The sequence below is a fragment of the Grampus griseus genome (genome assembly GCF_964374135.1).
Source record: "Grampus griseus genome assembly, chromosome: 20".
NCBI classification, from domain to species: domain Eukaryota; kingdom Metazoa; phylum Chordata; class Mammalia; order Artiodactyla; family Delphinidae; genus Grampus; species Grampus griseus.
Window position 1 is genome coordinate 28,013,703 of NC_139014.1, and position 21,732 is coordinate 28,035,434.

At 55.1% G+C, this 21,732-nt stretch overlaps 1 protein-coding gene across 3 annotated transcripts in view; it reads left to right on the top strand.

The window, feature by feature from the left end:
- The window catches only part of BCAS3 (BCAS3 microtubule associated cell migration factor), a 572,645-nt gene extending 552,017 nt beyond the window's left edge, over nt 1-20,628 (top strand). For all 3 annotated transcript variants that reach the window (XM_082679094.1, XM_082679096.1, XM_082679095.1), the window contains one exon: nt 19,746-20,628. In XM_082679094.1, coding sequence (XP_082535220.1) covers nt 19,746-19,894 — 149 coding nt within the window. In that variant the 3' untranslated portion in view covers nt 19,895-20,628. The remainder of the gene's footprint in view (nt 1-19,745) is intronic.
- The last annotated feature ends 1,104 nt before the right edge of the window (nt 20,629-21,732 follow it).

Below are 21,732 nucleotides of genomic sequence, written 5' to 3' on the forward strand. Positions count from 1 at the left end.
CTGCCAGACAGCTGAAGGATTCGGGAGAGTCTTTGTGGCCTTAAGCAGGTTCATGAAATTAAAAAAAAAAGAGAGAGAGAGAGAGAGGAAATTAAAACTGCATGACCCATAGGTCAGAAAATAGGAGATGCCCTTTTTGAGCAGAGGGATTTCATTTTCCTCCCCAAGCTGTCACCAAATGGGATTCATTTGGTTTCCTTTGACCAAATTAAATCTATCAGTCTATATGTGTGCACACATATATATGTTTTTGTTGTTGTTTTTAAACTCTGCCTCGATTTTAAAGGCCAGTAAGTTAAGCAGATATCATGGAAGTTAACCTGTTCCCCCCTGCCTTTGTTGAGAATCAGTTTTCGCATTTTGCAGCTCCAGATAAAGTATCAGCCTGGTCGTGCAGCCCAGGGCCTTGAAAGGGCAGCCTGACACACCCACATCAGAGTCAGCCTGCTGCCCAGAGATAGCCAGGCAACGTGGGTGAGAATTTCCAGCAAGTCACCCTTTGCTCAGAGCAGCCTGTCAGTCCCACTCTCGCTTTCCACAACCTGCTCCTCTAGGTGCTCATGGGATAGGGTGACCCAAGCATGTGCCTCTGTTCGTTCCTCCGAGGCACCAGAGATGATCAGTTTCTGTAATGCTTGCAGCAGGCTCTTTGTTTAGTGTAGTACCCGGGACGGGTGCTCCATGACCCCTGACACCAAAGCCCATTGTATCCGTGCTTCACTATTATACAGGTTTACCTAGTGATATGCCGGTAAATGTTTAACAACCAGCTCTCCAAAGGGAAGCAGGAAAGCCCTGATTTATAGCAGTTGGGCATTGCCATAGGACAGAACCTCCCATTACGGCCAATTTCAAGCTATCAGCATGATGTCAGTCAACCTAGCAGAATTCCTGAAAATGTAGCAGTCAGCCAGCCCCAGCACCCCACCGGTAAGCCATACCATAGTGCAAAACAACTCTCCCCCAAAGTAAAGCAAAACCTTTCAAAACCTTACTATTCGCAGAGTGATCTGTGAACCAGCAACACTGTCTGTATCCAGGAGCTGATTAAACATGCAGAATCTCAGGCCCCATCCAGCCCTACTGAATCAGCACCTGCGTTTTGACAAGATCTCTATGCACATTAAAGTTTGAGAAGGCCCGTTTTAAAACATAGTTGACCTGTGAGGCGGACATTAGCTCTGTCCTCCAGGATGGCTGTGACCAGTTACTCTAATTGGATCAAAATTAAATTTGAAAGTCCAGCTAAAAAATAACTGACTGCATTGCTTTCTTTCTAATATCCTCACACCTCTTGCCCCTGTTACCTTTCCCCTGTCCCCAGTCAAGAAAACAAAATCCAGGTCAAGTCAACTCTGCTCGTACACTTAGGTTGCTGAAGAAAAATCATAAGTTGTTCAGATCGGTACGTCTACAAACATACGGCCTGTACTGTCCAGTGAGCCCTGGCAGTCCTTCTGCATTTTCCCAGTGCCCCCTTTTCCGATTCTCAGTTTGCACTCATCTTTTGCAGCAGATCCCAGTGCATAGAACAGTGTCTGACACATAGGGGGTGTGCAGTAACTACTGGGTGAATGGATTGTACATTTAACCTAGGTGTTAGCAGCTCTGCTGCAGCCCCTGCTTTACTGCTGTGGCTTCTGGCCCGTTTTCATTCTCAGAGATTCCCCAGATCTCTGGTCCTCTAAGAGTTCGTATTTTATTATTTTTTCCATATTATTGCTGTTTATTTGGTATGAATTAGTCTGCGCTTTATTTGGTATGGGACCTGTGCTCTGTCCACCCGGCATCTTGAAATCAGTCTCTTTCCTTCTTCATGGACGCTATGTCAAACTTCCCGTTCCCCTCAAATCTCTTACCCCACCAGCTTGTCTCTCACCCTCAGAAAATGCTGGTCACCATTTGAGCAATCCCTTGGCCTCCTGCACCCAGACCCTAAACGTCCCTGCAGCAACGTCCCCTCCCCTGCTGTCCAGAGGAGGAGCAGTTCCTACCCCCAGCCTGCCCGGCCACAGTACCCAGAGTCACCACCGAATGTCCATTTTGCCCCAGCGCTGGCCCGGTGAGCCAGGCCCTGTAATCTCGGAGTGATTTCCCTGTAGTTCCTGTTTCACCACACTCTCATGGTTTTTCTTCTGCCTCTGCTACTTGTCCGTCCTTTCCCTGGGCTTGCTTTCTCTGTCGGCCTTCAATGTATTTCTCCAGGCCCTTTCTTAGCCCTCTTTCCTCTCCCTCAGTGCGAACAGGGCCATCCCCTCTGCTTCCGCGGCCTCAGTTACTACCCATAAACCGATGATTTCCAAAGATTCTCCAAGTTGGCTTCCTCTCCTGATCTCCAGACCAGTCACCTGTCGATGTTTCCACATGTCCAAAAACTGAACTCCTCTCCCGCCAGCTCTGTCCTTCTCCCGGATTCACCCCATCTCATCACGTACAAAGCCCTTCATGACCAGCCGCTGCCCTGTCTGCGGACTCCTCTCTCACTGCTCTGGGCGAGCTCCAGCCGAGCTGAAGTCCCCGGAGGGTCCCTAAGCACACGTGTTCCCTCTGCCTGCTGGGCCTCTGCACAAACTTCTCCTTCTGCCGGGAATGCTGTCTCCTACAGCCCCTCCTCTCTCAGCCCCTCAAAAGAACATGACTAATTCCTGCTTAGTAGACATGCCTTTCAATATTGCCTTTTCTAGAAAAATAGGATTTTTTTCGATAAGCAAAACATTTACTTATTCCAGTTGTTTTGTGTCTAAGTAAAGGTATAACCTAATACCAAAAAACTTTTCATAAACACCTGGACACATATTAAGTTTATTTTCACTTTAACTCTTTCAATCACTATTTAGCTAAACCTTGTCTTTCTTTTTTTGGCTTTCTCCCGCATCCAATAGCAAAAGCCCTAGGCCTAGTTCACAGGTCCTGAGCAGCTGTTTAAAGTATTGACACATCTCTGTTGCAGGCAGCCTCCCTTTGCTGCTGTTGACTCTTAAGAGCTCACTAAGTCAGCAGTCAAGGTCAAGGGGGACTGACTCTTCCCCATGACTGTGGCTTCCTTCAGTCCTGGGAATGCTGTTTCACTCTCCTTTATGATCACAGCACTAAGGGTAGGAAAGAGGCTCATCCTTTTCTGTCTAGAGTCTCTTTAACAGATTCTGTCCTAGTCCAGAAGCAGCTACTCTTGGGGATCACACTGGGGGCTCAATCTTTACCTCTTACCTTCCATGAGAAATACATTTACTTCCTTGCTCAAATATATAAAACTTTCACAAAACAATAGTATAGGCAGTACACCCTAGTACTATTTTATTTATTTTTTTTTAAATTGGGGTATAGTTGCTGTGCAATGCTGTGTTCGTTTCTGCTGTACAATGATGTGAATCAGCTGTCTACATTTTTTTTTAATGCAGTCATGACTCACTAAACTGACTTTACAATACATCAATGAATTGTGACCTACAGTTTGGAAAGCAGTGCTCTAGTTTACTCTGCTAAATCCTCTGAGTTTTCCTGTGTGTATAGTAATTACTCAGCAGAAAAGGCTGTGAGATTCTTTTCAGCGAAAGGTCTTCCAAAGATTTCTGTCAGAAACTACTTCTACTTTTTGAAAGGGCTGTACCTTTTTTCCTCCTTAATATGGAAAGCACATTTTGAACAGTAGACACAGCTTTTAAATGGTCATAGGAAGGGTTCAATAAGTGAATTAACAAATAGCCATTAACAAAGTCCATCGACTACCTACGTTTTGCAAAAAGATGAACTAAAAGCACTATTTTTGTGTATACGTGCTAATATCTTTCATTTCAGGACTGTGAGAATTAAGATCTCAATAAATGTTAGCTATTGTTCCTGGAGTTGACCAGATGGGCACCCCAAAACAAATAACCCAGTATGTTGGACCATGTTGGACCCTCTATCCTACCTCTAGGATTAGCTCTTCCAATGGGCCTTGGAACTCCTGCTTGCCTCATTGCTGAGGGCTGGGAACATTTTCGTGCTAAGGCTGCATTTCCAGTAGGACCCGTGTCAGCCCCCTTCCATCTCAGGGTGCCACATGATCACGTGACAGTAATTGCAGGCATGGGGCAGTGAATTAATTCTCTTACCTTTTAGACGTCCCTGCTCTCAGGCAAGCACTATCATGGAAGCAACTTAGCCAGTCCCTTAGGTACTTTCCTCTGCTTCACCTAGTCGGGCCCTGGATTTTCTCGCCTTCTTCAGTGCTTTCAGGGGCTCCTGTCAGCCACCTCCTCAGTAGGCCCTCACCTTCTCTCCGGGGCCGCTGCAGGCAGGCGGGCTCTCTGGAGGTACCCCTGGGCACGGTGCTGGCCCTCCAGGGAATAAAGCTTTCCCTCTCTCAGCTCACTTTCTTCCTCTCTAAGTCCAAGGGAGAGGGAAGACAGGAGGTGCAGGAAATGTTGGCCTCCTGTTCCCGTGATGTCCTGGCCGCTGTTCCCTGTGCCGAGCGCTTTGGTTGCCTTGTTTCCTCCTCTCCTTTGTCCTCACGGCCGCCACCTCCCAAACGGCTTCTACACCTCCAAATCCATGCTAACCATGTGAGCATCCTACAGTTGTCACACCACCGCCGGGTAGACGTTCCTCTCTGCGATGTACAAAGGAGGAAAAATTAAAGCTTTGAAATGAAATCATAACTAAAACATGTGGGATTAAAAGGAGATATCCAGGGCTTCCCTGGTAGCGCAGTGGTTAAGAATCCTCCTGCCAGTGTAAGGGACACGGGTTCAAGCCCTGGTCCAGGAAGATCCCACGTGCCGCGGAGCAACTAAGCCCGTGCGCCACAACTACTGAGCCTGCACTCTAGAGCCCGCAAGCCACAACTACTGAGCCCGTGAGCCACAACTACTGAGCCCGCATGCCTAGATCCCGTGCTCCGCAACAAGAGAAGCCACCACAATGAGAAGCCTGCGCAACGAAGAGTAGCCCCCCGCTCGCCGCAGCTAAAGAAAGCCAGTGTGCAGCAACGAAGACCCAACACAGCCAAAAATAAAATAAATTTATAAAAAAAACAAAAAAAGGAGGAAGAATTTCCAGTTCTTAAGATCCTGTCACCTGGTCCGAGGGGTTTATCAATCACTCCTACATATTATTCCCGAGAAGGGAGACCCAGAAAAGGAAGGCATCCTTACTGTCAGGGCCTCCTCTGCCTGTCCTGTTTCCCTCTTCACAAGAGCCCAGGGCCCACACATGACAACCTGGGCTCCTTGCTGTGATATTTCAAGTCTCTTACAGGCCTTCCTCACCTTCCTTTCCAGCCTGCTCCCCCCACACCCCTTCCACAGTCGCCCCTTATTCATATTCCATGCAGACACCCTCACCCATCACCCCCAGCACATGGCACTGCTGACCTGGCTCTGTTCAAGGGCCTGCTGCCCTCACCCACTGCCCGGTCACCTTTTTAGACCAAGCTCAAATCTCACGTTGTCTGAAGCTTTCTCTGAATTTCTGCATCGCCTACTCACTTGACACTTGGCCCTGGGCAGGTAGTACATGTTGCCATTTCCACTAACTAGCAATGGCGGATTCCCTTCTCCATCCCACTGGGGCAAGGCTCAACTCTGGTGGTCTCTTCAGCCCCTCCGTCAGCCATACTGTGTGTCTTAGCCCAACTCCGGTTCCTCGGACTGAGTCCGATTCCTCTTTGTTACCTCTAACCACCAGCCTTTCCCTGCCCAGCATCTAGCACTGGGACAGGAGCCAAGCTGAGCCCCAGTTAATGTTTGCTGAATGACTGGATGGGTTTTCGTGGCTCCTGAGAGGTAAATGAAAGCCAGTCGGAGCAATGGAAAGAAGAATTGTGTTTAAAAGACACACTTGTCAGTTTCTGGCCAGTTCTAGATAGTTAGTTTCTGCCTCCTCCATCCCTCTCTCCTTTTCCCCTAAGGCCGCTGGAAGCCCCAGGCAAAGGCAGAGCTGCAATGGCAGTTTAGGGCTGAGAAGCTCCTCTGCACATTTCTCAGTTGCCCAAAGTCTTCTTTGAATTCTTTAACCAAAGCACACTGATTCCTGTCGACAAGGAGGAAGTGCCCATGTGACCTCATCAGTGAATCTTCAGAGTCCCCGTTCCAGGTGTTGCCCCACATGGGCAGGAATTCCTGTGGAAAACGGACAGGCTTGGACAAGGGGTGGAGAAGGGCCGTTGGACCCCCAGATAAGGGGCCTTCTCTGAAGACATGAACATGGGTAAATGGTTAACAAACGGGAGGATTTCTCTCCGTTCCTCCTCTTCTGCCAGAGAATTCACCTTTAACCATTGACCTTTCTGCGAGGTGTGAGATCTGAACAAAGTTGAACACAGTCATGGATGGTTAAATACCCAGCTTTCCCTTCTGCCCCTGCCTCTGCCCCTCTACTGCCCCGGAAGGTGGCCTGAGGTGTCGACCACCATCTGCCCCCACCCCAGGCGGGATGGCTGGCGACAGAGGAAAGACAAACAGACACACAGAAAATGAAAGTTGGAAGTGGCCCTCTGACCCTTTAGGAGTCCAGAGCCTGGGCTCTTGAAGCAAAAGAGTCCTGGACGAAGGAAGCCAAGCCGTGCCCATCAGATTGAATTTACAGAGGGAGGCGTTTCCGAGCACCCACCCCAGAGTCAGCTGTCTAACCTCTGACATTTGGTGATTGCTTCCTGCCCACTTCTCTTTGAACCCCACCCCTGCCCCCAGGGACCTGCAGGCCCACCACAGAAAGCATTCTTAAATGTCCTGGTAGAATCTCCCGGCACCAGGCTTCCTAGACCTGCGCCGATTCCCCCCACATATGTTTTATTTAGTGTAGCCCGATAGCTTGCAGTCGCACCCCTCTGTGTGCTTAATTGAGTTTGGGGAGAATTGACATCCAGTTGCTTCATTTGTTCAGGATGATTTTTTCCCTTCTGTGCCTGCCCGCCCCACCCCCGCCAGGTTGGGGCCAGGGGGCTCATTTTTCTGGCCGGTTCCCATCATCTCCAGTTGGCCAGGACCAGCTTGCCATCTCCACTTTGATGTATGTGACTGGTGTTGGCCTTAGGGGTGGGTTGTGGGGAGGAGCAGGTGGGCCGAGCCTACCAGACCCCCCCCCCCGCCCCCGCTTCCATCCGGGCATGGGCCTGGGTCCTTTGGTTTCATACTTTATCCCTCCCCAAGCCACTGGGAGCTGAATCTAAGCATATGGTTCATGCGTTTAAGCACGTCTCCATGAGCCTTCTCTGAGCAGCCCAGCAGCACTGCCAAGCAGCTTGGAACTTAAGGCCTGGTTTCCACATTCATAGAACCCGAGAGGGAGGAAGAAAACCTGAGGGGCTGCGGTGCCAGTGGTAACTCCACATCCTTCTCTGCTCCCATTCCCTTGTAAGGGCGAAGGCAGGACTGGGAGAAGGAACAGAGGGAAGGACAGACGAGTTCAGGCTGGCAAGAAATAGATAAAACCCTGCCTGACTGGCATGGACATATATACACTACCAAACATAAAATAGATAGCTAGTGGGAAGCAGCCGCATAGCACAGGGAGATCAGCTGGGTGCTTTGCGACCACCTAGAGGGGTGGGATAGGGAGGGTGGGAGCGAGAGAGATGCAAGAGGGAAGAGATGTGGGGGCGTATGTATATGTATAGCTGATTCACTTTGTTATAAAGGAGAAACTAGCACACCATTGTGGAGCAATTATACTCCAATAAAGATGTAAAAAAAAAAACAAAAACCCTGCCTGTGCTGTGCCTCGGAACAGACCACTAGCACTCCCCGCAAAGCGCTCAGTGGTCAAACCAGATTTTCGTATCTACTCCCTTTGATCTTGGCACCGCTGCTCTCTGAAAGGTCCATGTTGTGATCCTCTTTAAAGAAATATTTTATTTTCAATACGGACACAGCTCTTGACATAGCAGCAAAAACCATCACCCCTGAGAGGCACATGGCTGTGAAGTGTGTTGGTATGTAACTTCCTGTCTTTGCCTACGTGCAGGGCTTCATCCACTGCTCTTTTGGTCCCTCAAGAGGCCCCCCGCCCCTGCCCCGGTGCTCAGGCTTCAGGAGGCATTGGAGTGAGGGCAAGAGGTCGGCTCAGACAGGAGGTACCTTCTGGCGACGGACTGGTTTGGGGTGGGGAGTAGCTGCCGTGCTTCCCCCAACAAGAGTTTCTTTGAGAACCTCACTCCCTGCCCCCCACTTTTAAGATGGAAGTCAAATTTTCGGATTCTGCTGTGCAGAGCAGAGAGGTCACTAGGCTCTAATGCATTTACCATTGACTGCCCCTCTTGTAGTGCGTCTATTAGTGAGTAATTTGATTTGTACCTATTCATTTGCAGTCCCTGCAGGAGCCTGGAGCTGGCCCCTAGTATAATTGGTGCTGTCTCTATTTTTACATCATTAGATTAGCCCCGACTCCTGGCCACTTGTTGTCTGCGCTTGTCTGTCCATTTATACAACCTAATGTAACACAAAATTCATTACTGATCACATTACTTTCAACTCTGAAGCCAGCCTTGTGATAAACATTTGGTTAACCCCTTCCTGCCCACAGGGGGGCTGACAGAACAAATGCACTCCCACTCGACGGGCAAATCAATATTGTAATACAGCAAAGTGGAATTGCATTTCTAGATTTGTTATTTCTCCTGGAGGAGCAAATGGAAAGGCTCGTCTGAGCGAGCTGAATTGAATAATGAATAGAGGCCCGGCACCAGCAGCCAGTCTGTGGACAGAGCACAAAGGCAGCATCCGCCTTTGTGTATCCGCCCAGCTTTTTCATCTGGACGGGCGGCACCGCAGCAATTAATCGAAACTCGTGACTACGGGGTCAAGATCATAGGCTGGGGACCCTAACAGAGGCAACAGAGACCTTGACCCCATCACCACTGTCCTAGCTAAGCTTGGCCTAGGACAACTGAACTAAGAACTAGGTTCATTTCCTTAAAACCTTCACTGATACGAAGGCACCAGCCCTATGGCCTTGGCAGTAATGCCACCAAGCAATTAAATTAAATCCATTACTAAACTAAAGTTTACCATTTGGAAACAAATATACAAAATGTTTCCTATTTAGAGGCAGGTCAGCAGTGTTGGGATTGCTGTGAGCTGTGCCCATCTCCAGGGTGAGCACTCTTTGGTGTGGAAGTGCCGCGTGTGCCTAAAAGTGGTCCTAGATCTGATGGGGATGTTGGTGAGCAGCCTGGGGGATTCTGATCCAGGAGCTGACCGAGAGCCTTAAAGGGACCTGTATTCAATCTAGAAGAGTCTTATCTACCCCCACCCTGGTTATCCCCTCCCCAGCCCCCATTTGTCTCTGGGGAGCATCCACACCCACTCTAAGTCATTAACTTGCAGGACAGTTTGTTTCAAAAAGACTACTACCCCGACTTATTAAGAAAGTCTCGTAAAGTCTATACCACAAAGATTAGAAAAATAGACATAGAGGAAGTAGAATGGAACCCATTACCATGAAAGTCATAAATCCCTAAGTAAAAATAAGCCGTAAACTGGAGATGCTCAGTTGGGAAGGGAAGCGGGAAAAGGCAGCCTGTCTAGGGGGTGTTCTGCTTGAATTCAGGGAAGTCCTGAACGGGAGGCTGGGGAGAGGCACCGAAGCCTCGGGTGAGTGCGCCTCCTTTCTATTGAGTGGCATGGGCCACCCTCCGTCTCACCGAGGCTGGCACCTTGGACCGTGCTGCCCGTTAACCCGTTCGGAGCCCTGACAGGCCAGAAATGACCAGCAATCCTGTGAGACGTGGAGGTCCCAGGGATTCCCGGAGACGGCTCCCAGGCCTTCTCCATTCCTCTGCTTCCTTCACGCCTCCCTCCTCTTCTCCGTGCGTAGGGGCAGGCAGGCTGCCTCACCCTGCCCGGACTGTGAGAGGCTCCATTTCCCATAGAGGGCTCTGGGACCAGGCCAGAGGCTCTCGAGTGCATCCTGTTGTGAGAAACTACAGAGAGGGGATCCCTCAGCAGGGTGTGACAAGGCACATCCAGGCAGTGGAAGGAGGACACTGGTGCATCCCCGAGGCGAGCCTGGGTTCGGCAGCCGTGTCCCCAGGGCCGCTCACCTCCCCGCCCCTGCCCAGCCCACAGTGCACTGACTTGTTCAGTCAAAGTGAGCCTGCTGCTTGGGCCTCAGCTGGCCGTCCTCTCAGGTGGGTAAGTGGGATGGTGGGGGAGAGGGTGCGGCATGGGCCCCCGCCCCATCAGCTCTAGAAAACAGATCAGAGCACAGGCCTTAACTGTACAGAACGGGACAGATCAGTGGCAGGGAGCAGACTGGGTCAGCCATGGAATGAGAGATGATGGTGATTTCTTAACCTTGATGGAAGGGGGAAAGCCACATCTTACCAAACTCTTCCGCTGCATCGGAGAGAATTTAATTACATTTGGACATTTGAATGAGAACCGGATGTGGCTTGAGCCCATCAGGCCAGCCGTGTTCAAGGAGCAGCATCTCTCCTGTGGTCCATGGGCCCCCGCGCTGTCTCACAGCCCCAGAGGGCGGCTCGGGAAGACCCCGCCCGGGAGCTCGGTGGGGTATTCCGAGCTTCAAGGCTGGACTTCAGGAGGCAGGAAAGTCGAGGCTGGCTGCCGGACACCTGGTTCCCTGGGACAGCTTCCAAGCTCTGTGTCCTCCCCAGAGCCATGCTGAGTGGGCATGGTCGCGGGGCCCCATATGCAGACGCACACAAAGGAGGCCCGTCCAGCACCTGGCTGGGCGTCCTCTACCGCCACGCTGCCCCCCTGCATCTACCTCAGATGGCATCTGCCGCAGCTCTGTCCCCCATGTTATGCTGCTGGCCTGGAGCTAGAGGGGGCATTTTGGGCCCTCCTGGGTGAGGACCGCTTCTCCAAGGGCCTCAGCCTGCTGAAGCATCAGAGATGGCAACCCCAGCTTTCTACCCAGGACCCCACTGCAGTGAGAGTGGTCTCTCCCACGCGCTCCGGGCGTATCCTGCTTCTTGAAGCACCTTCACATCCTCTTCTGTTTAGAGCCTCACACGCCCCGTGAGGTCTGCAGAGCAGCCCCTCCCCTCCTGCCTGACAGATGGTGATGCAGATGAGAAGTGAAGCAACCTGCCCAGGCCATTCAGCACGTTGGCGGCAGGACTGGGGCTAGAGCGAGTCCTCCTCGACACCCACAGGGAGGTTCAGCTCAAGGCTGCTCCTACATCTGGCTGATCTCAAGCATGGTTTCAGCCAGATTTATCACATAACTCAAAACCAGGGACCCGTGAGCCAGGTCAGCTCAGCCTTTGCCATCCCCAAGTATAATATGCTGTGACAGGACATACTCTGCCTGGGTCAAGATTTAAAGTTAGACAGATGTAGTGACACCGAGAGGGTCCCCACACATGGGGTGCTGGTCGAGGTGACCTGGGTGGGTGATCCTGCTCTCTTCTCCTTAAGCCAAGACTTGAGAGGGCTTGGGTCACATGGGTCGCCTGGGAGCAGCTTGTGGCAGCCTTCCTGGTCTTTCCCTGGCTGGGGCTGGTGCCCTATCATGGCTGTTGTAGGAGGGACCCGGGGGAAGGCTCCAGCCCCAGACAGGCCAGCCTACCCTCTGGCCAATACCACCTAAGCCTGGAAGGGATCCGGGGCTGGGTTGTGAGCTGCTCTGCCTGGAACTCAGATGCTCTGCTCCCTTCTCCACCCCCAACACACACACACACACGCACGCACGCACGCACGCAGGCACGCGCGCGCGCGCGCGCATCCTGGACCTAGCCTACCTCTGTGCCCCTGTCTCATGTATTAATGCCAGACTGGCCTGCTGTCACGAATAGGGTTTCCAGAGGCCTGAGGACCTTTCCTGTTGGAGGGAAGAAAGGTGATGTGCCTTTTCCCCAGTTTTTCTGGGTGGGGCCTAAGGCACAGAGAGGGCTCTCCACTTGCCAGTTTCCTCAACCATCCTTTCCAGGTATTGATCGTGACTTTCACCTTCCAGGGAGGGGCCAGTGGATGCCCAGAAGGGTCTGAGGTCTCCTTGAGGCCTCAGGTCTCCCCCCAAAACCCTGAGGTAATTAGGCAGCTGTGCGTGGCCCCAGTGGCCAAGGGACACACTTCCAGGTGCCTGAGCCACGAGCAGCAGATATTTGCCCTTCATGTTTGGAGCTGGCAGCGGGGGAGGGCTTGGCGAGGGGCAAGGCAGGCCACGTAGCCTTGGCCTCATCCTGTGACGTTCTGGGTCTCGGTACCTGCGGGGTCAGGAACAAGAGCTGGGCAAGGAGATAAGAAAGCGTGTTTGTGGGAGCCCTGTGGGTTGGAAGAGACTCCTGCCAGGAGGGAAGGCGTGTACCTGCCCACCGGCTGCAGGACTCGGGCCGTTGGCACAAGCTCTCAGGGACCCCAGGCTGAGTGTGCAGTGAGATGACCAGAAGTCGGGTGGAATCAGTGGGCCAGGGCTCTGTGCTCAGACACAGGTGTGAAGCCCTGGAGATACCCAGGCCATTGTTAGCTATCTTCTCCACTCGCTCATTCCGTCACCCAGACCAGGATTCCCATTATCTGAACTCCGAAGGCCCTTTTCATCCTCAACCCCTCAGCTTCGAGAAACTGCCCTCCTTCCTTCCACAAGTGTGCCCGGGAGGGGAATAAAAACCCCTGCTGGAGGAGAAAGGTGATACCTTCTCAGCCCTACCCCCCAGCCCCCATCCTTCCAAGACCTGGTGTTGGTGGAAGAAGAGGATCCCTGGTCTGTTGGCCTCTCTGCGGGCTCTGGAGCCTGGGGAGGGTGCCTGAGGGTGGGATACGGCAGGGCTGAGAGGACAGGAAAAGGGAAGGTGCAGGGGGGCCATGCAGCCTCAGTTCAGTGTGTCAGGGTGGGAGGAAAATCAAGGCCTCCCTACAGGCTGCCTCCTTTAACTGCTGCCCTTTTAACCTCCTAAAAAGTGCCCTGGGGCTGAGGCTGGCTCCAACCCAGAGTGTGGTCTGTGACAGAGCTGTCAGGGTTTCCAGAAGCCATCTCGGGCAACTCCATCTCTGTCTCCCTGAAGAGACCCCCACCTCTGTGAGCCACTCCTGTTCTCTGGAAGAGACAGCAGTAGTTTCCAGGCCCAGGGCTGCTGTAAGACAAGCAGCCCCTAGCCGTGTCCACCCCCTAGTTGGCCTCCGGATCACCTCTTCGGGTTCCAGCACCAGGAAGCTGACGAACCTCCTGAACCCGCAGGATGCAGCCAAGCCCCCCACCTCCTCAGCGCCTCTCTCTCCGAGCCCCAGCTTGCATAGCTGGTCCCAGGCCCTTGCTGGCAGGCCCCTTGCTGACAAAGTCCATTGCTTGGGGCAGACCCCGTTGAGATCCACTTGCTGAGCTTGAAGCAGTCCTGTGGTCCCCTGGTCTCCTCTCTGTATATCCCTTTCAGGGAAGATGCTAAAAATCGCTAATCTCCTGCTCAGAGGACCTCCTTCCCCCCACCCCACTCCCTGACCTCAACCCCCCAGCCAAGAACCCTCACGGCAGAAGGGGATGGAAGCCATTTCTGTTTGCAGACCTCTGAGCCAGGCACTGGGCAAGATGGGGCAGTTTGGCTGACAGTTCCGTGCTCTGGGGCCACCCACTCCCCTGGGGTACCACTGAGCCCAACCCAGACACGGACCTTAACCACAGGCCCTGCTGATGGGGAAGAACTGGGAGGTGGACGCAGGAGGGAAAAATCAATGCACGTCAACAGGGTTGGAAATTTATTTTCCAGCTCGGAAGAAGGTATTTTCAAAGAGGCAAGGAGGGAGATGAAAAGCTGTAAACACATATCTGCCATCTTCCTCTTCAGGCCATTTCTTGATTAAAAAGAAAGACTCTTTCCCAAGATCCAGTGGAGAAGGGGGAGCGCGAACCGGTGGGGCCTGGATGGCAGAGACACCTGCTGGGGAGGGAAGATGGAGAGGGACCCCGAGGTCCTGTGGATAATCACAGGCGCTAATACAATTGCAGCAATGAGAGTAACTCACATTTGCTGACGGGAAGCTTTAAGCACTTCATGACGCGCTCTACATGCATTGTTTAATTTAATTCTACGACCACACTATGAAAGAGACACTGTTACCCTCCTGCGCAGGAGACTGAGGCACAGAGGTTGAGTAACTTGCCCCAGATCTCCCAGGTAGCAGGGCCCAGGGCCTGTGCTCTTAACCACTGCCCTCATCTGCCTCCCCAGCCTGGGCCGACATTGCCCCCCCCCCACTCCTCAGGCCCTTGAGGCTGAGGGGTAAGGGTGGGGGGCATTCTCCCTCCTCTCTGCTGGAAGTGGGCGGTGGGTACCACCTAAGACTCCACCCCAAGGCCTAATCCTGCTCCCCGCAGGCCGCCTGGGCAGTTGGCTTGGGACGGGGGTGTGTGGCTGCAGCCAGGGCCCAGTAGAAGTGCTCTGCTCATCCCTTTAATGAGCAGCATCGAGGCTGAGTGTGCAGAGCTGGGCCGGCTGGAGCCTCTAGCACACCAGAGGGGCCCGGCAGTAAATGCTACTCCTTTTGTGGCAAGGGTAGTGCCAGGGAGGCCTGGGGACTGAACCCCAGGGGTCCCAGGGACCCTCCGCCCAAACACACACACAGAACTGCCCTCACTGACCCCATCAGGTCCCGGAAACAGACCTTCCTCAGCCGAGTCCCGAGACGGGCTCTCCACAGGGCCCTCACCCACCAGAAGCCAAAGGGGCTTCCCTCGGGGTCTCTGGCCAGCCACCCTCACTGCCACCCGGCCTGGAGGAGGCCTGGAGAAGGTCAAGCCCAAAGTAGGACTTCACTCCTGACCTTCCCCCTGGGGTCTCCTGCCCTCCTGGGCTCCCCCAGCTCCTCCCAAAGCTCACATAGACCCTGTGTCCTCAGCGTTTCACCCCCTCCCCAGGGATCAGGGAACCAAGAGCATAGCGCTCAGTAAAGTGGCTGCTCCTGTGAAGAGAGACCTGCACCCAGTCTTACCAGCCATTGCACGGCCTCCAGGGAGTGAAGGGTCTGTACCCAGGGGACAGGACTGTCCCAGGGAGAAGAACCTCCAGGGTGAAGCAGCCTTGGGGACCAGCAGTCCAGCGGGGAGGACCAGAGAGAGGGGCTTCCTCATGCCCTGCCCCCCGTGCCATCTCCTGTGCCGTGTAAGGTCCCCTTCCTGCCTCATCCTCTGCCTCTCCCTGGGTGGAGCCCTGCCCTGCTCATCGGCACCCACCCACGGCTCGCAGGAGCCAGGCTGCTGCTCCTGCCTTTGCAAAGGGGCGTCAGTGTCCTGCTGGGAGATGAGGGGCTGGGGTGATGGTGGAGTGAAGGACGGAAGACAGGCTCCCTCATCCTGCGTGGCCCAGCCCAAGATGGGGCAGCTAAGCTCCTGCCTCCTCACATGCTCCCTGGGTCTCCATTGGCATACACGCCCAGGGAACCAGGCTCGCTTCTCCCTAACAAGGCCAGCCACCTCTTTGCCCGCCTCTGACACCTTTGAAATTTGCCAGGCTCCATAGAGAGTGAGGGCAGCACGAGGGCTGAGCTTTCTCGGTCCTTTACTTACTTCATGAGAGCCAAGGCACCTCCTTTTTGCTTGTTGCTCATTCCACTGCCCCCCTACCCGCTGTGGCTTACCCATCCTGGCCCAGGGCATAGAGGGGCAGCAGGCCCATTTTCCAAAAAGAGCCAGCAGGGAATGGGTGGACACAGCCAGTGGGGAGCACTGGCGCCAGTCTTAGCGGTTTCTGGAGTCGTCACATCACCGTCCTGGGGCCTGCAGCGGCCCAGTTCTCTCTCGTGGGGGGTTGTGTACCCAGAGCCAATGGCTTCCTGCTCTTCCTTGGTTTTGCTGCCTGCAAGGTGGGGAGACCAGCACCCACCTCCCAGGAGCACGAAGGCGCTGGAGAATGTGAGGTCATAATAGGATTTTCTGTCCGAGTCCAGTCCATTGTCTAGGAGCTACTCTTCATCCCCTACCTCGCTCTGAGGCCTGGAGAGCAGCCTCCTTTAGAGCTAGCTTTTTCCCACCGGCCAGAATCCACCTACTTCTGCTGAGTGGGGAGGCTTCCAGGGATGCTTGCTTAGTCCCCCACCACAGAGCCCCCAGCTCTCTCTCCTGCAGCCCTGGCAGGTTTCTGGTGGGCTTTCCCCACAGGTCCACCTCAGCTGCAGGAGAGCTGTTCAGACCCAGGGGTCTGGGGATTGGGGGAGGAGGGTGGCAGCCAGAAACTGGGCCACTGAGTCAGAACATCCGGAGGCGTCCCCAAAAACTCAGCCTTTGTCTGTCTCCTCTTCCTCTCCTGGCATCCCACGTGCATGGGGCGCAGCCGGCACTGCATGGGCCAGAGGCTCCTTCCCTCTCCCCCACCACCCGTCACCCTCACCAAAGGGGGTCTCGGCTGTGTCACGACACTTCCATCTCTGGGACCCCAAGACTGGTCCCCAGGCCCCTACACATGCATGTCACTACAGAATTCTGCTGCAAGCTTACCCTCCTCCCAGTGTGACTTCCCCACACCTCCCGATACCCTCTCCTCCTGCTTGCAGAGATCAGTGTACTTCTCCATCATTGTCCGGGTCTTTTCCCAAAAGGTTCCTCAATGCTCTTCTTTTCACAAGGGAAAAAAAAACAATGCCAACAGCCCAGCGTCCATGAGCAACAACAGTCACAAAGCATGTGTTCAGGATGGAGGAAGGTAAGGCCACACACTTCCGTTTGCCGCTTGCTCTGAGGGCTGGGCGGCTGGGTGGCCTGAGGGGCAACCGTGTGTGCACCCCTCGAACACGTCCACATCCGCTTCTGCACACGCTCATCCTGTCTCAGCGAGAAGAAGAGAGGGACTTGACAGAGGCATGTAGGAAAGTGCCCAGGCCCAGCCGGGCCCCTGCTTCTTGTACTGGTAGTCATGCGCAGGAAAAGCGCCACATCTCCTTACCACATCGTTCACTCATTCATTCGAGAAATGTTTTTTGAGCACCAGCTGTTTTCTAGGCCCTGCGGTTGGCACTAGGGAATACAGAGAGAAAGCACAGAACTGGCCCCCGAGAGACCCTCCACCTGGATGGAGACACGCGTGTGAGCAGGCGGTGCACAGTGTGCTAGAGGGCCCAGGGCAGGAGTGGGGCCTGGCCGGCTCTGCCAGGGCAACAGCACAGGCTCCTGCTTGCCCTTAGCTTTGAAGATGAGTAGGCGCCCTAGGGGCCTAGGGAGCCTGGGAAGAGCTTTTCCGTCAGAGGAAGTTGGATGAGCACCGGCCCAGAGGCCTAAGGCAGCCTGGAGAGGCCCCCAGACTGCCCAAGCTCATTACTGGTTCCTCAAATGCAATAACAGGAGAGGTTAGTGAGGTCTTGCGGGGGGCGGGTCAGTCATGGAAGGCAGTTCGATAGAGCTGAGGGGTTTAGACCTTATCCTGAGGACGCTTAGGAGTCGATGAAGATTTTTAAGCAGAGGAAAAGCAAGATGAGGTTTGTGCTACAGACAGAACACCCCAGCTTTGGGATGCGGTGGCTTGGAGAGGGGGGTCTGGAGGGCAGGAGACCAGTAGGGAACTTTGGAACTTATCCAGGCAGGAAGCACAGGCCTAACCCGGCAGTGGCCGTGGGCATGGAGAGGAGGGAGGAGGCCCGGGGAGACGTCCGGGACATAAATTCACCAGAGCTCGGTCGCCCTGGGAGATGGGACCACTTCCCTCACGTCCCAGGCCTCACTGGTAAAGAGAAAACACGAGCAGGACAGCTCAGGCTCTACCTGGCCCCTGAGAGCAGCAAACTCATCTTGTAAGTCCCTTTGGCAACCGTCCCTGCACTGTCACAGGATGGGATGACAGGCGTCCGCCCAGACTCGCGGGGTGGGGTCCCTGCGGGCCTGTGCTGAGGGGCAGAGGGGGTGCCACGCTCGGTCCTGGGCTTCCGGCCCCTCGGCTTCCTCGCTAGTGGGGATGTGCCGGCGCTGGGCCTCCAGAACGTCAGGCATGGCTTCCAGCTCTGGAGAGGTGCCGGCCTTCCCCATGCCGGTGGCCTTTTCTGCTCCTCCACGTGGGGCTTTCTCCCTTGGCTCAGGAAGCCCCTGCTCCTCTTGCTGCGGCCACTGCTCCCGTCTCCTGCCCTCCTGGCCCTGCTGCCAGCGCCCCCTAGTGCTGGGACAGCCTGCACCAGGGCCAGGGCCTCTGGAATCAGAGATCTCCCACAGACTCCTCGGCCCGACGCTTCCATACAGAAATCCCGGGGCCTGTTCTTTGCTTTCCTGTCCCGTCCCTCTCTCGGCACAATGGCCTGGACTCCCAGATGAGGGTGAGGCTAGAGGGCGATCCACATCTAGATAACTCTCGACTTATCTCAGGGTTGGGCCCAACGGGGCAGCCAGTGTCTCTTGGAGATCAGGGGCCATCACCAAGCCTGTAGCTTGTGTCCACAGCCCCCATCTGCTGAGGGGTTCTGGTGTCCAGGCACACACACCCTTCCAGCCTGAGGGCCCCTCACGCCTCACACAGGACCAGGAGCCTGCTCTGAAGGAGGGCAGCACAGACTCCCCCAGCCCGTTCTGTGGCTGCCTCTGCTGGGTCACCACGATGCTTTGGGGGTCACCCGCAGGGGGGGGGTCGGTGGTTATTTCCTGGCCGACTGGTGATGGCCGGCCCAGGAGCAAAGGCCATGACCCATTCCCTAACCAAAGCCAGCTGTGCTGCGTGTGTACGGTGGCAGGGAGCCAGGGAGCAGGTGCAGGCTGGAGATAAAAGAGACCAGACAAGTGTAACATTCGAGCACACCTTGCCGTTTCAGATGACTGCTTTGAGGTCCTGGGCTCCTGGGGTGGACACGCAAGACCCCCTCAGTCCCGGGCAGGTGTACCTTGGGGAAGGAGAGGTTGCGGGTACCACATCTCGGCTTGGGGCCCAGAGTTTGCCCAGGGATGTGTGTGCCCACATCTCAGAGCCCACTGTGAGGGAGAGGGTATAGGAACTGGCCACTTTCAAAAAGCCAAGAAGTAATTCTCTCTTCCTTGCATTCGGCACGCCAGGAAGTCTATCCCCAGCCCACCTACCCCAGTACTTGTCTTGGATCAAGAGATGGTGGGCAGTTGGGTAAGCTGCCCAGAGTTGAACGAGAGGGAGCCAGGTGCCATACCCAAGATGGTAGCGTGGCTGTGTTGACGCCAGGGAAGGGGCAGAGGAGGAGATGGGAGCCTCCCTGCCTGCTTCCCAGGTTGACTCCGAGCATAGAAATTCTGGGGGGCCTCCAGGACACTTGGGAGCCCAGAGGAAGGGAGAAAGGAGGCACTCCAGGCACGTAGGCCCCTCTCAAACCTGGCATTCCCTCCTGAAGGGAAACAGGTCACTTTCCAGGAGGTGCCGCAGATGGACCGGGGCCTGGCCAGCAGGCAGACTGTGTGGGTGAGAATGAGTGAGCGAGTGGCTAAGCCAGGGTTGAAGCTCCCTGGCAGGGGAGGGGAGGGAGACAGATCAGGTAGGGAAGCGTCGGTCCTTCCCATGTCCTGGCTTCTCCCCTCCTGCCAGACTTGTAGCTCCAGGATAGGAGCCTCTCATGGAGTTGGGGGAGCATGCTGGCTGAGCACATGCCCCATGTATGGCAGTGTGGTCCTGACAAATCATCAGGGCGGCCGTACTTCTGGCTAAAGGGGCTCCCACAATGAGGGAGTAACTGGAGCCCGCCAGCCAAGGGGGCTTCGCCCTCCTCAGGGGGAGCCTCCCTGTGCCCCGAGCTGCCACCCGGCCCGTCCTTCCCCCCCGCAGAAGGATGTAAATGGACCCAGATTGGTGCCTCAAGGCAGGCAGCCCGGCCCAGGGCTACCCCCGCCTCCCCAAGACGGCACTCTGACCGGGCCTGGCCCGCTCTTCTGTCTTGCAGAACTACAGCGAGAGGGAAGCATCGAGACTCTGAGTAACAGCTCAGGTTCCACCAGCGGCAGCATCCCGAGAAACTTTGATGGCTACCGATCCCCACTGCCCACCAATGAGAGTCAGCCCCTCAGCCTCTTCCCTACCAGCTTCCCGTAGGTACCAGCAACCTGCTTCTGACTGGCTGGCCCACTCACCTGCTGGGGGGAGGGGAGAAGTCCCCGCTCTGGTCCTGCCCTTCGGACTCTGCTCGTCTTTTACCAACCACCTTCCCCAAGCTTCGTGACAACAGCCGCCCCCCCCCCCGGATTGAGAAGAGACCCTTCTCCAAAGCACCTTGGCTCACCGTGCCCTCTGCCCCCATCAACGGGGCCGTGGCTGAGAGAGACTCTGCAGAAGCTCCGCCCCCTCCTCCGTCTGCACATGATGTCCTGCATTGGACCCGCTTTTGTTCTAACCAAACCCTTCGGGGGCCTGGGTGGGGCGAGGGTGGGTGGTCCGGCGGGCACTTTGGCCCTGAGCGACAGCCCCAGCTCACTCCTGGCTTTGGCACACGCTGCCCAGCTTCCCTTGGCCAACCTCCTTCTGGCGTTGAACTGAGGCCCAGCGTATTAGGGAAGGAGGAAGGAAGAAGAAACCCCCCTTCCTCTTTTCTTTCCCCTTTGGCTCATGGAAAGGATTTGTCTTTCTTGTCTGTAAGCCCTTTTACCCTGGTCCTGTACTGTTCAGTGAAGGAAACCCTGGTTACTGAGGCCCTGTCAAAAAGTGCACGTCTTGTTCAATAAATCACGCTGCAGTTGGTGTCCATCCCTGAGTTGCTGGGGTCAGGGTCCTCTCCAAGCGCTGAGCAGAGTCCTGTGGGCCTGACCGTGTGTCCCTGCTCCACACGTGCAGCTGAGGGGGAGTCTGGGAGGGGGGAGGAAGGAGAATGAGGATGTTTACTCTTGAACTGGGGCAGGGTCTGACTTAAATCCATTCTCTGACCTTCTTGCCTGTTACCAGAGCCATTGAGTTCTGGGAGCAGCCCAGGCCCGGACCCTCCCTGGCTGTGGCCATCAGGGCTGGTCAGGTCCTTGGCATGTGCTTCTGGGCTGCTGTGGGAAGGAGAGCCTGATGAAGACTCTGGCCTCGTCTTTGGGACAGGCTCCCTGTCATTACCTCTCCTCAGACTCAGAAGGTGACGGGTGGTCAGGTGAAGGTGGGTCTCCCAGGAAACCTGGCTGGAACCTTGGATGACAAGCTCCTGATGTGGTTCCCCTCCCACCTCCCAATTCTGGACCTAAAGTGAATGGCAGGAAGGAGACAGGAGCCAGGGGAGTGAAAAGGGGTAGCCCCAGTCCCGCCTTCCCTGAGACCCCAGAGAGGCCTGGGAGGATTGAAGGAAACCCACTGATCCAGGTGTGGTTTGGGGTGAAGTTTAATGTAACAGCCACAGAAGAGTTCACAAACAAGCAGGCATTCCCATCCAGCCATCCAGCCAGAGCGGGGGAGCTCCAGGGCCCCCGCCCTCTTCGCACGCACCCCATCCAACCCTGGCGCCTGCGGAGAGATTAAATCTTCAGTGCCCTCCACCCGACCAGTTGGGCATGCTAGCAGAAGGGGGACCTGAATCACACTCGGCTCTGAAGGCTGAGTAGATGGCCCTGCATAGGGTGGCTGAAGCCAGTCCCTCCTGCCTGGGAACCTGCGGGGTGAGGAATCACATGCCAGAGTGAGGCATGCTGGGAACGGAAGGAGGCCTGGGCCCAGTCGGGGCTGCGGGAGGAACAGCAGCTTTTCCCGTTCCAGCCCAACTGGAGACACTGATGTGCCTGGCATACCCCCCACCCCAGCCAGAGCAGTGTTTCCGTCAAAAGGGGACAGGGAGGGAGGGAGGGGCGTGCCACCAGATTGCCTGTGCACACTGGCCACGGAAGGAGCTCAAGGAAGGGTCAGGCCCTCTGAACCCACCCTAGGGCACGTGGATGGGGCAAAGATGGACAGCCAGGAGCGCTCTC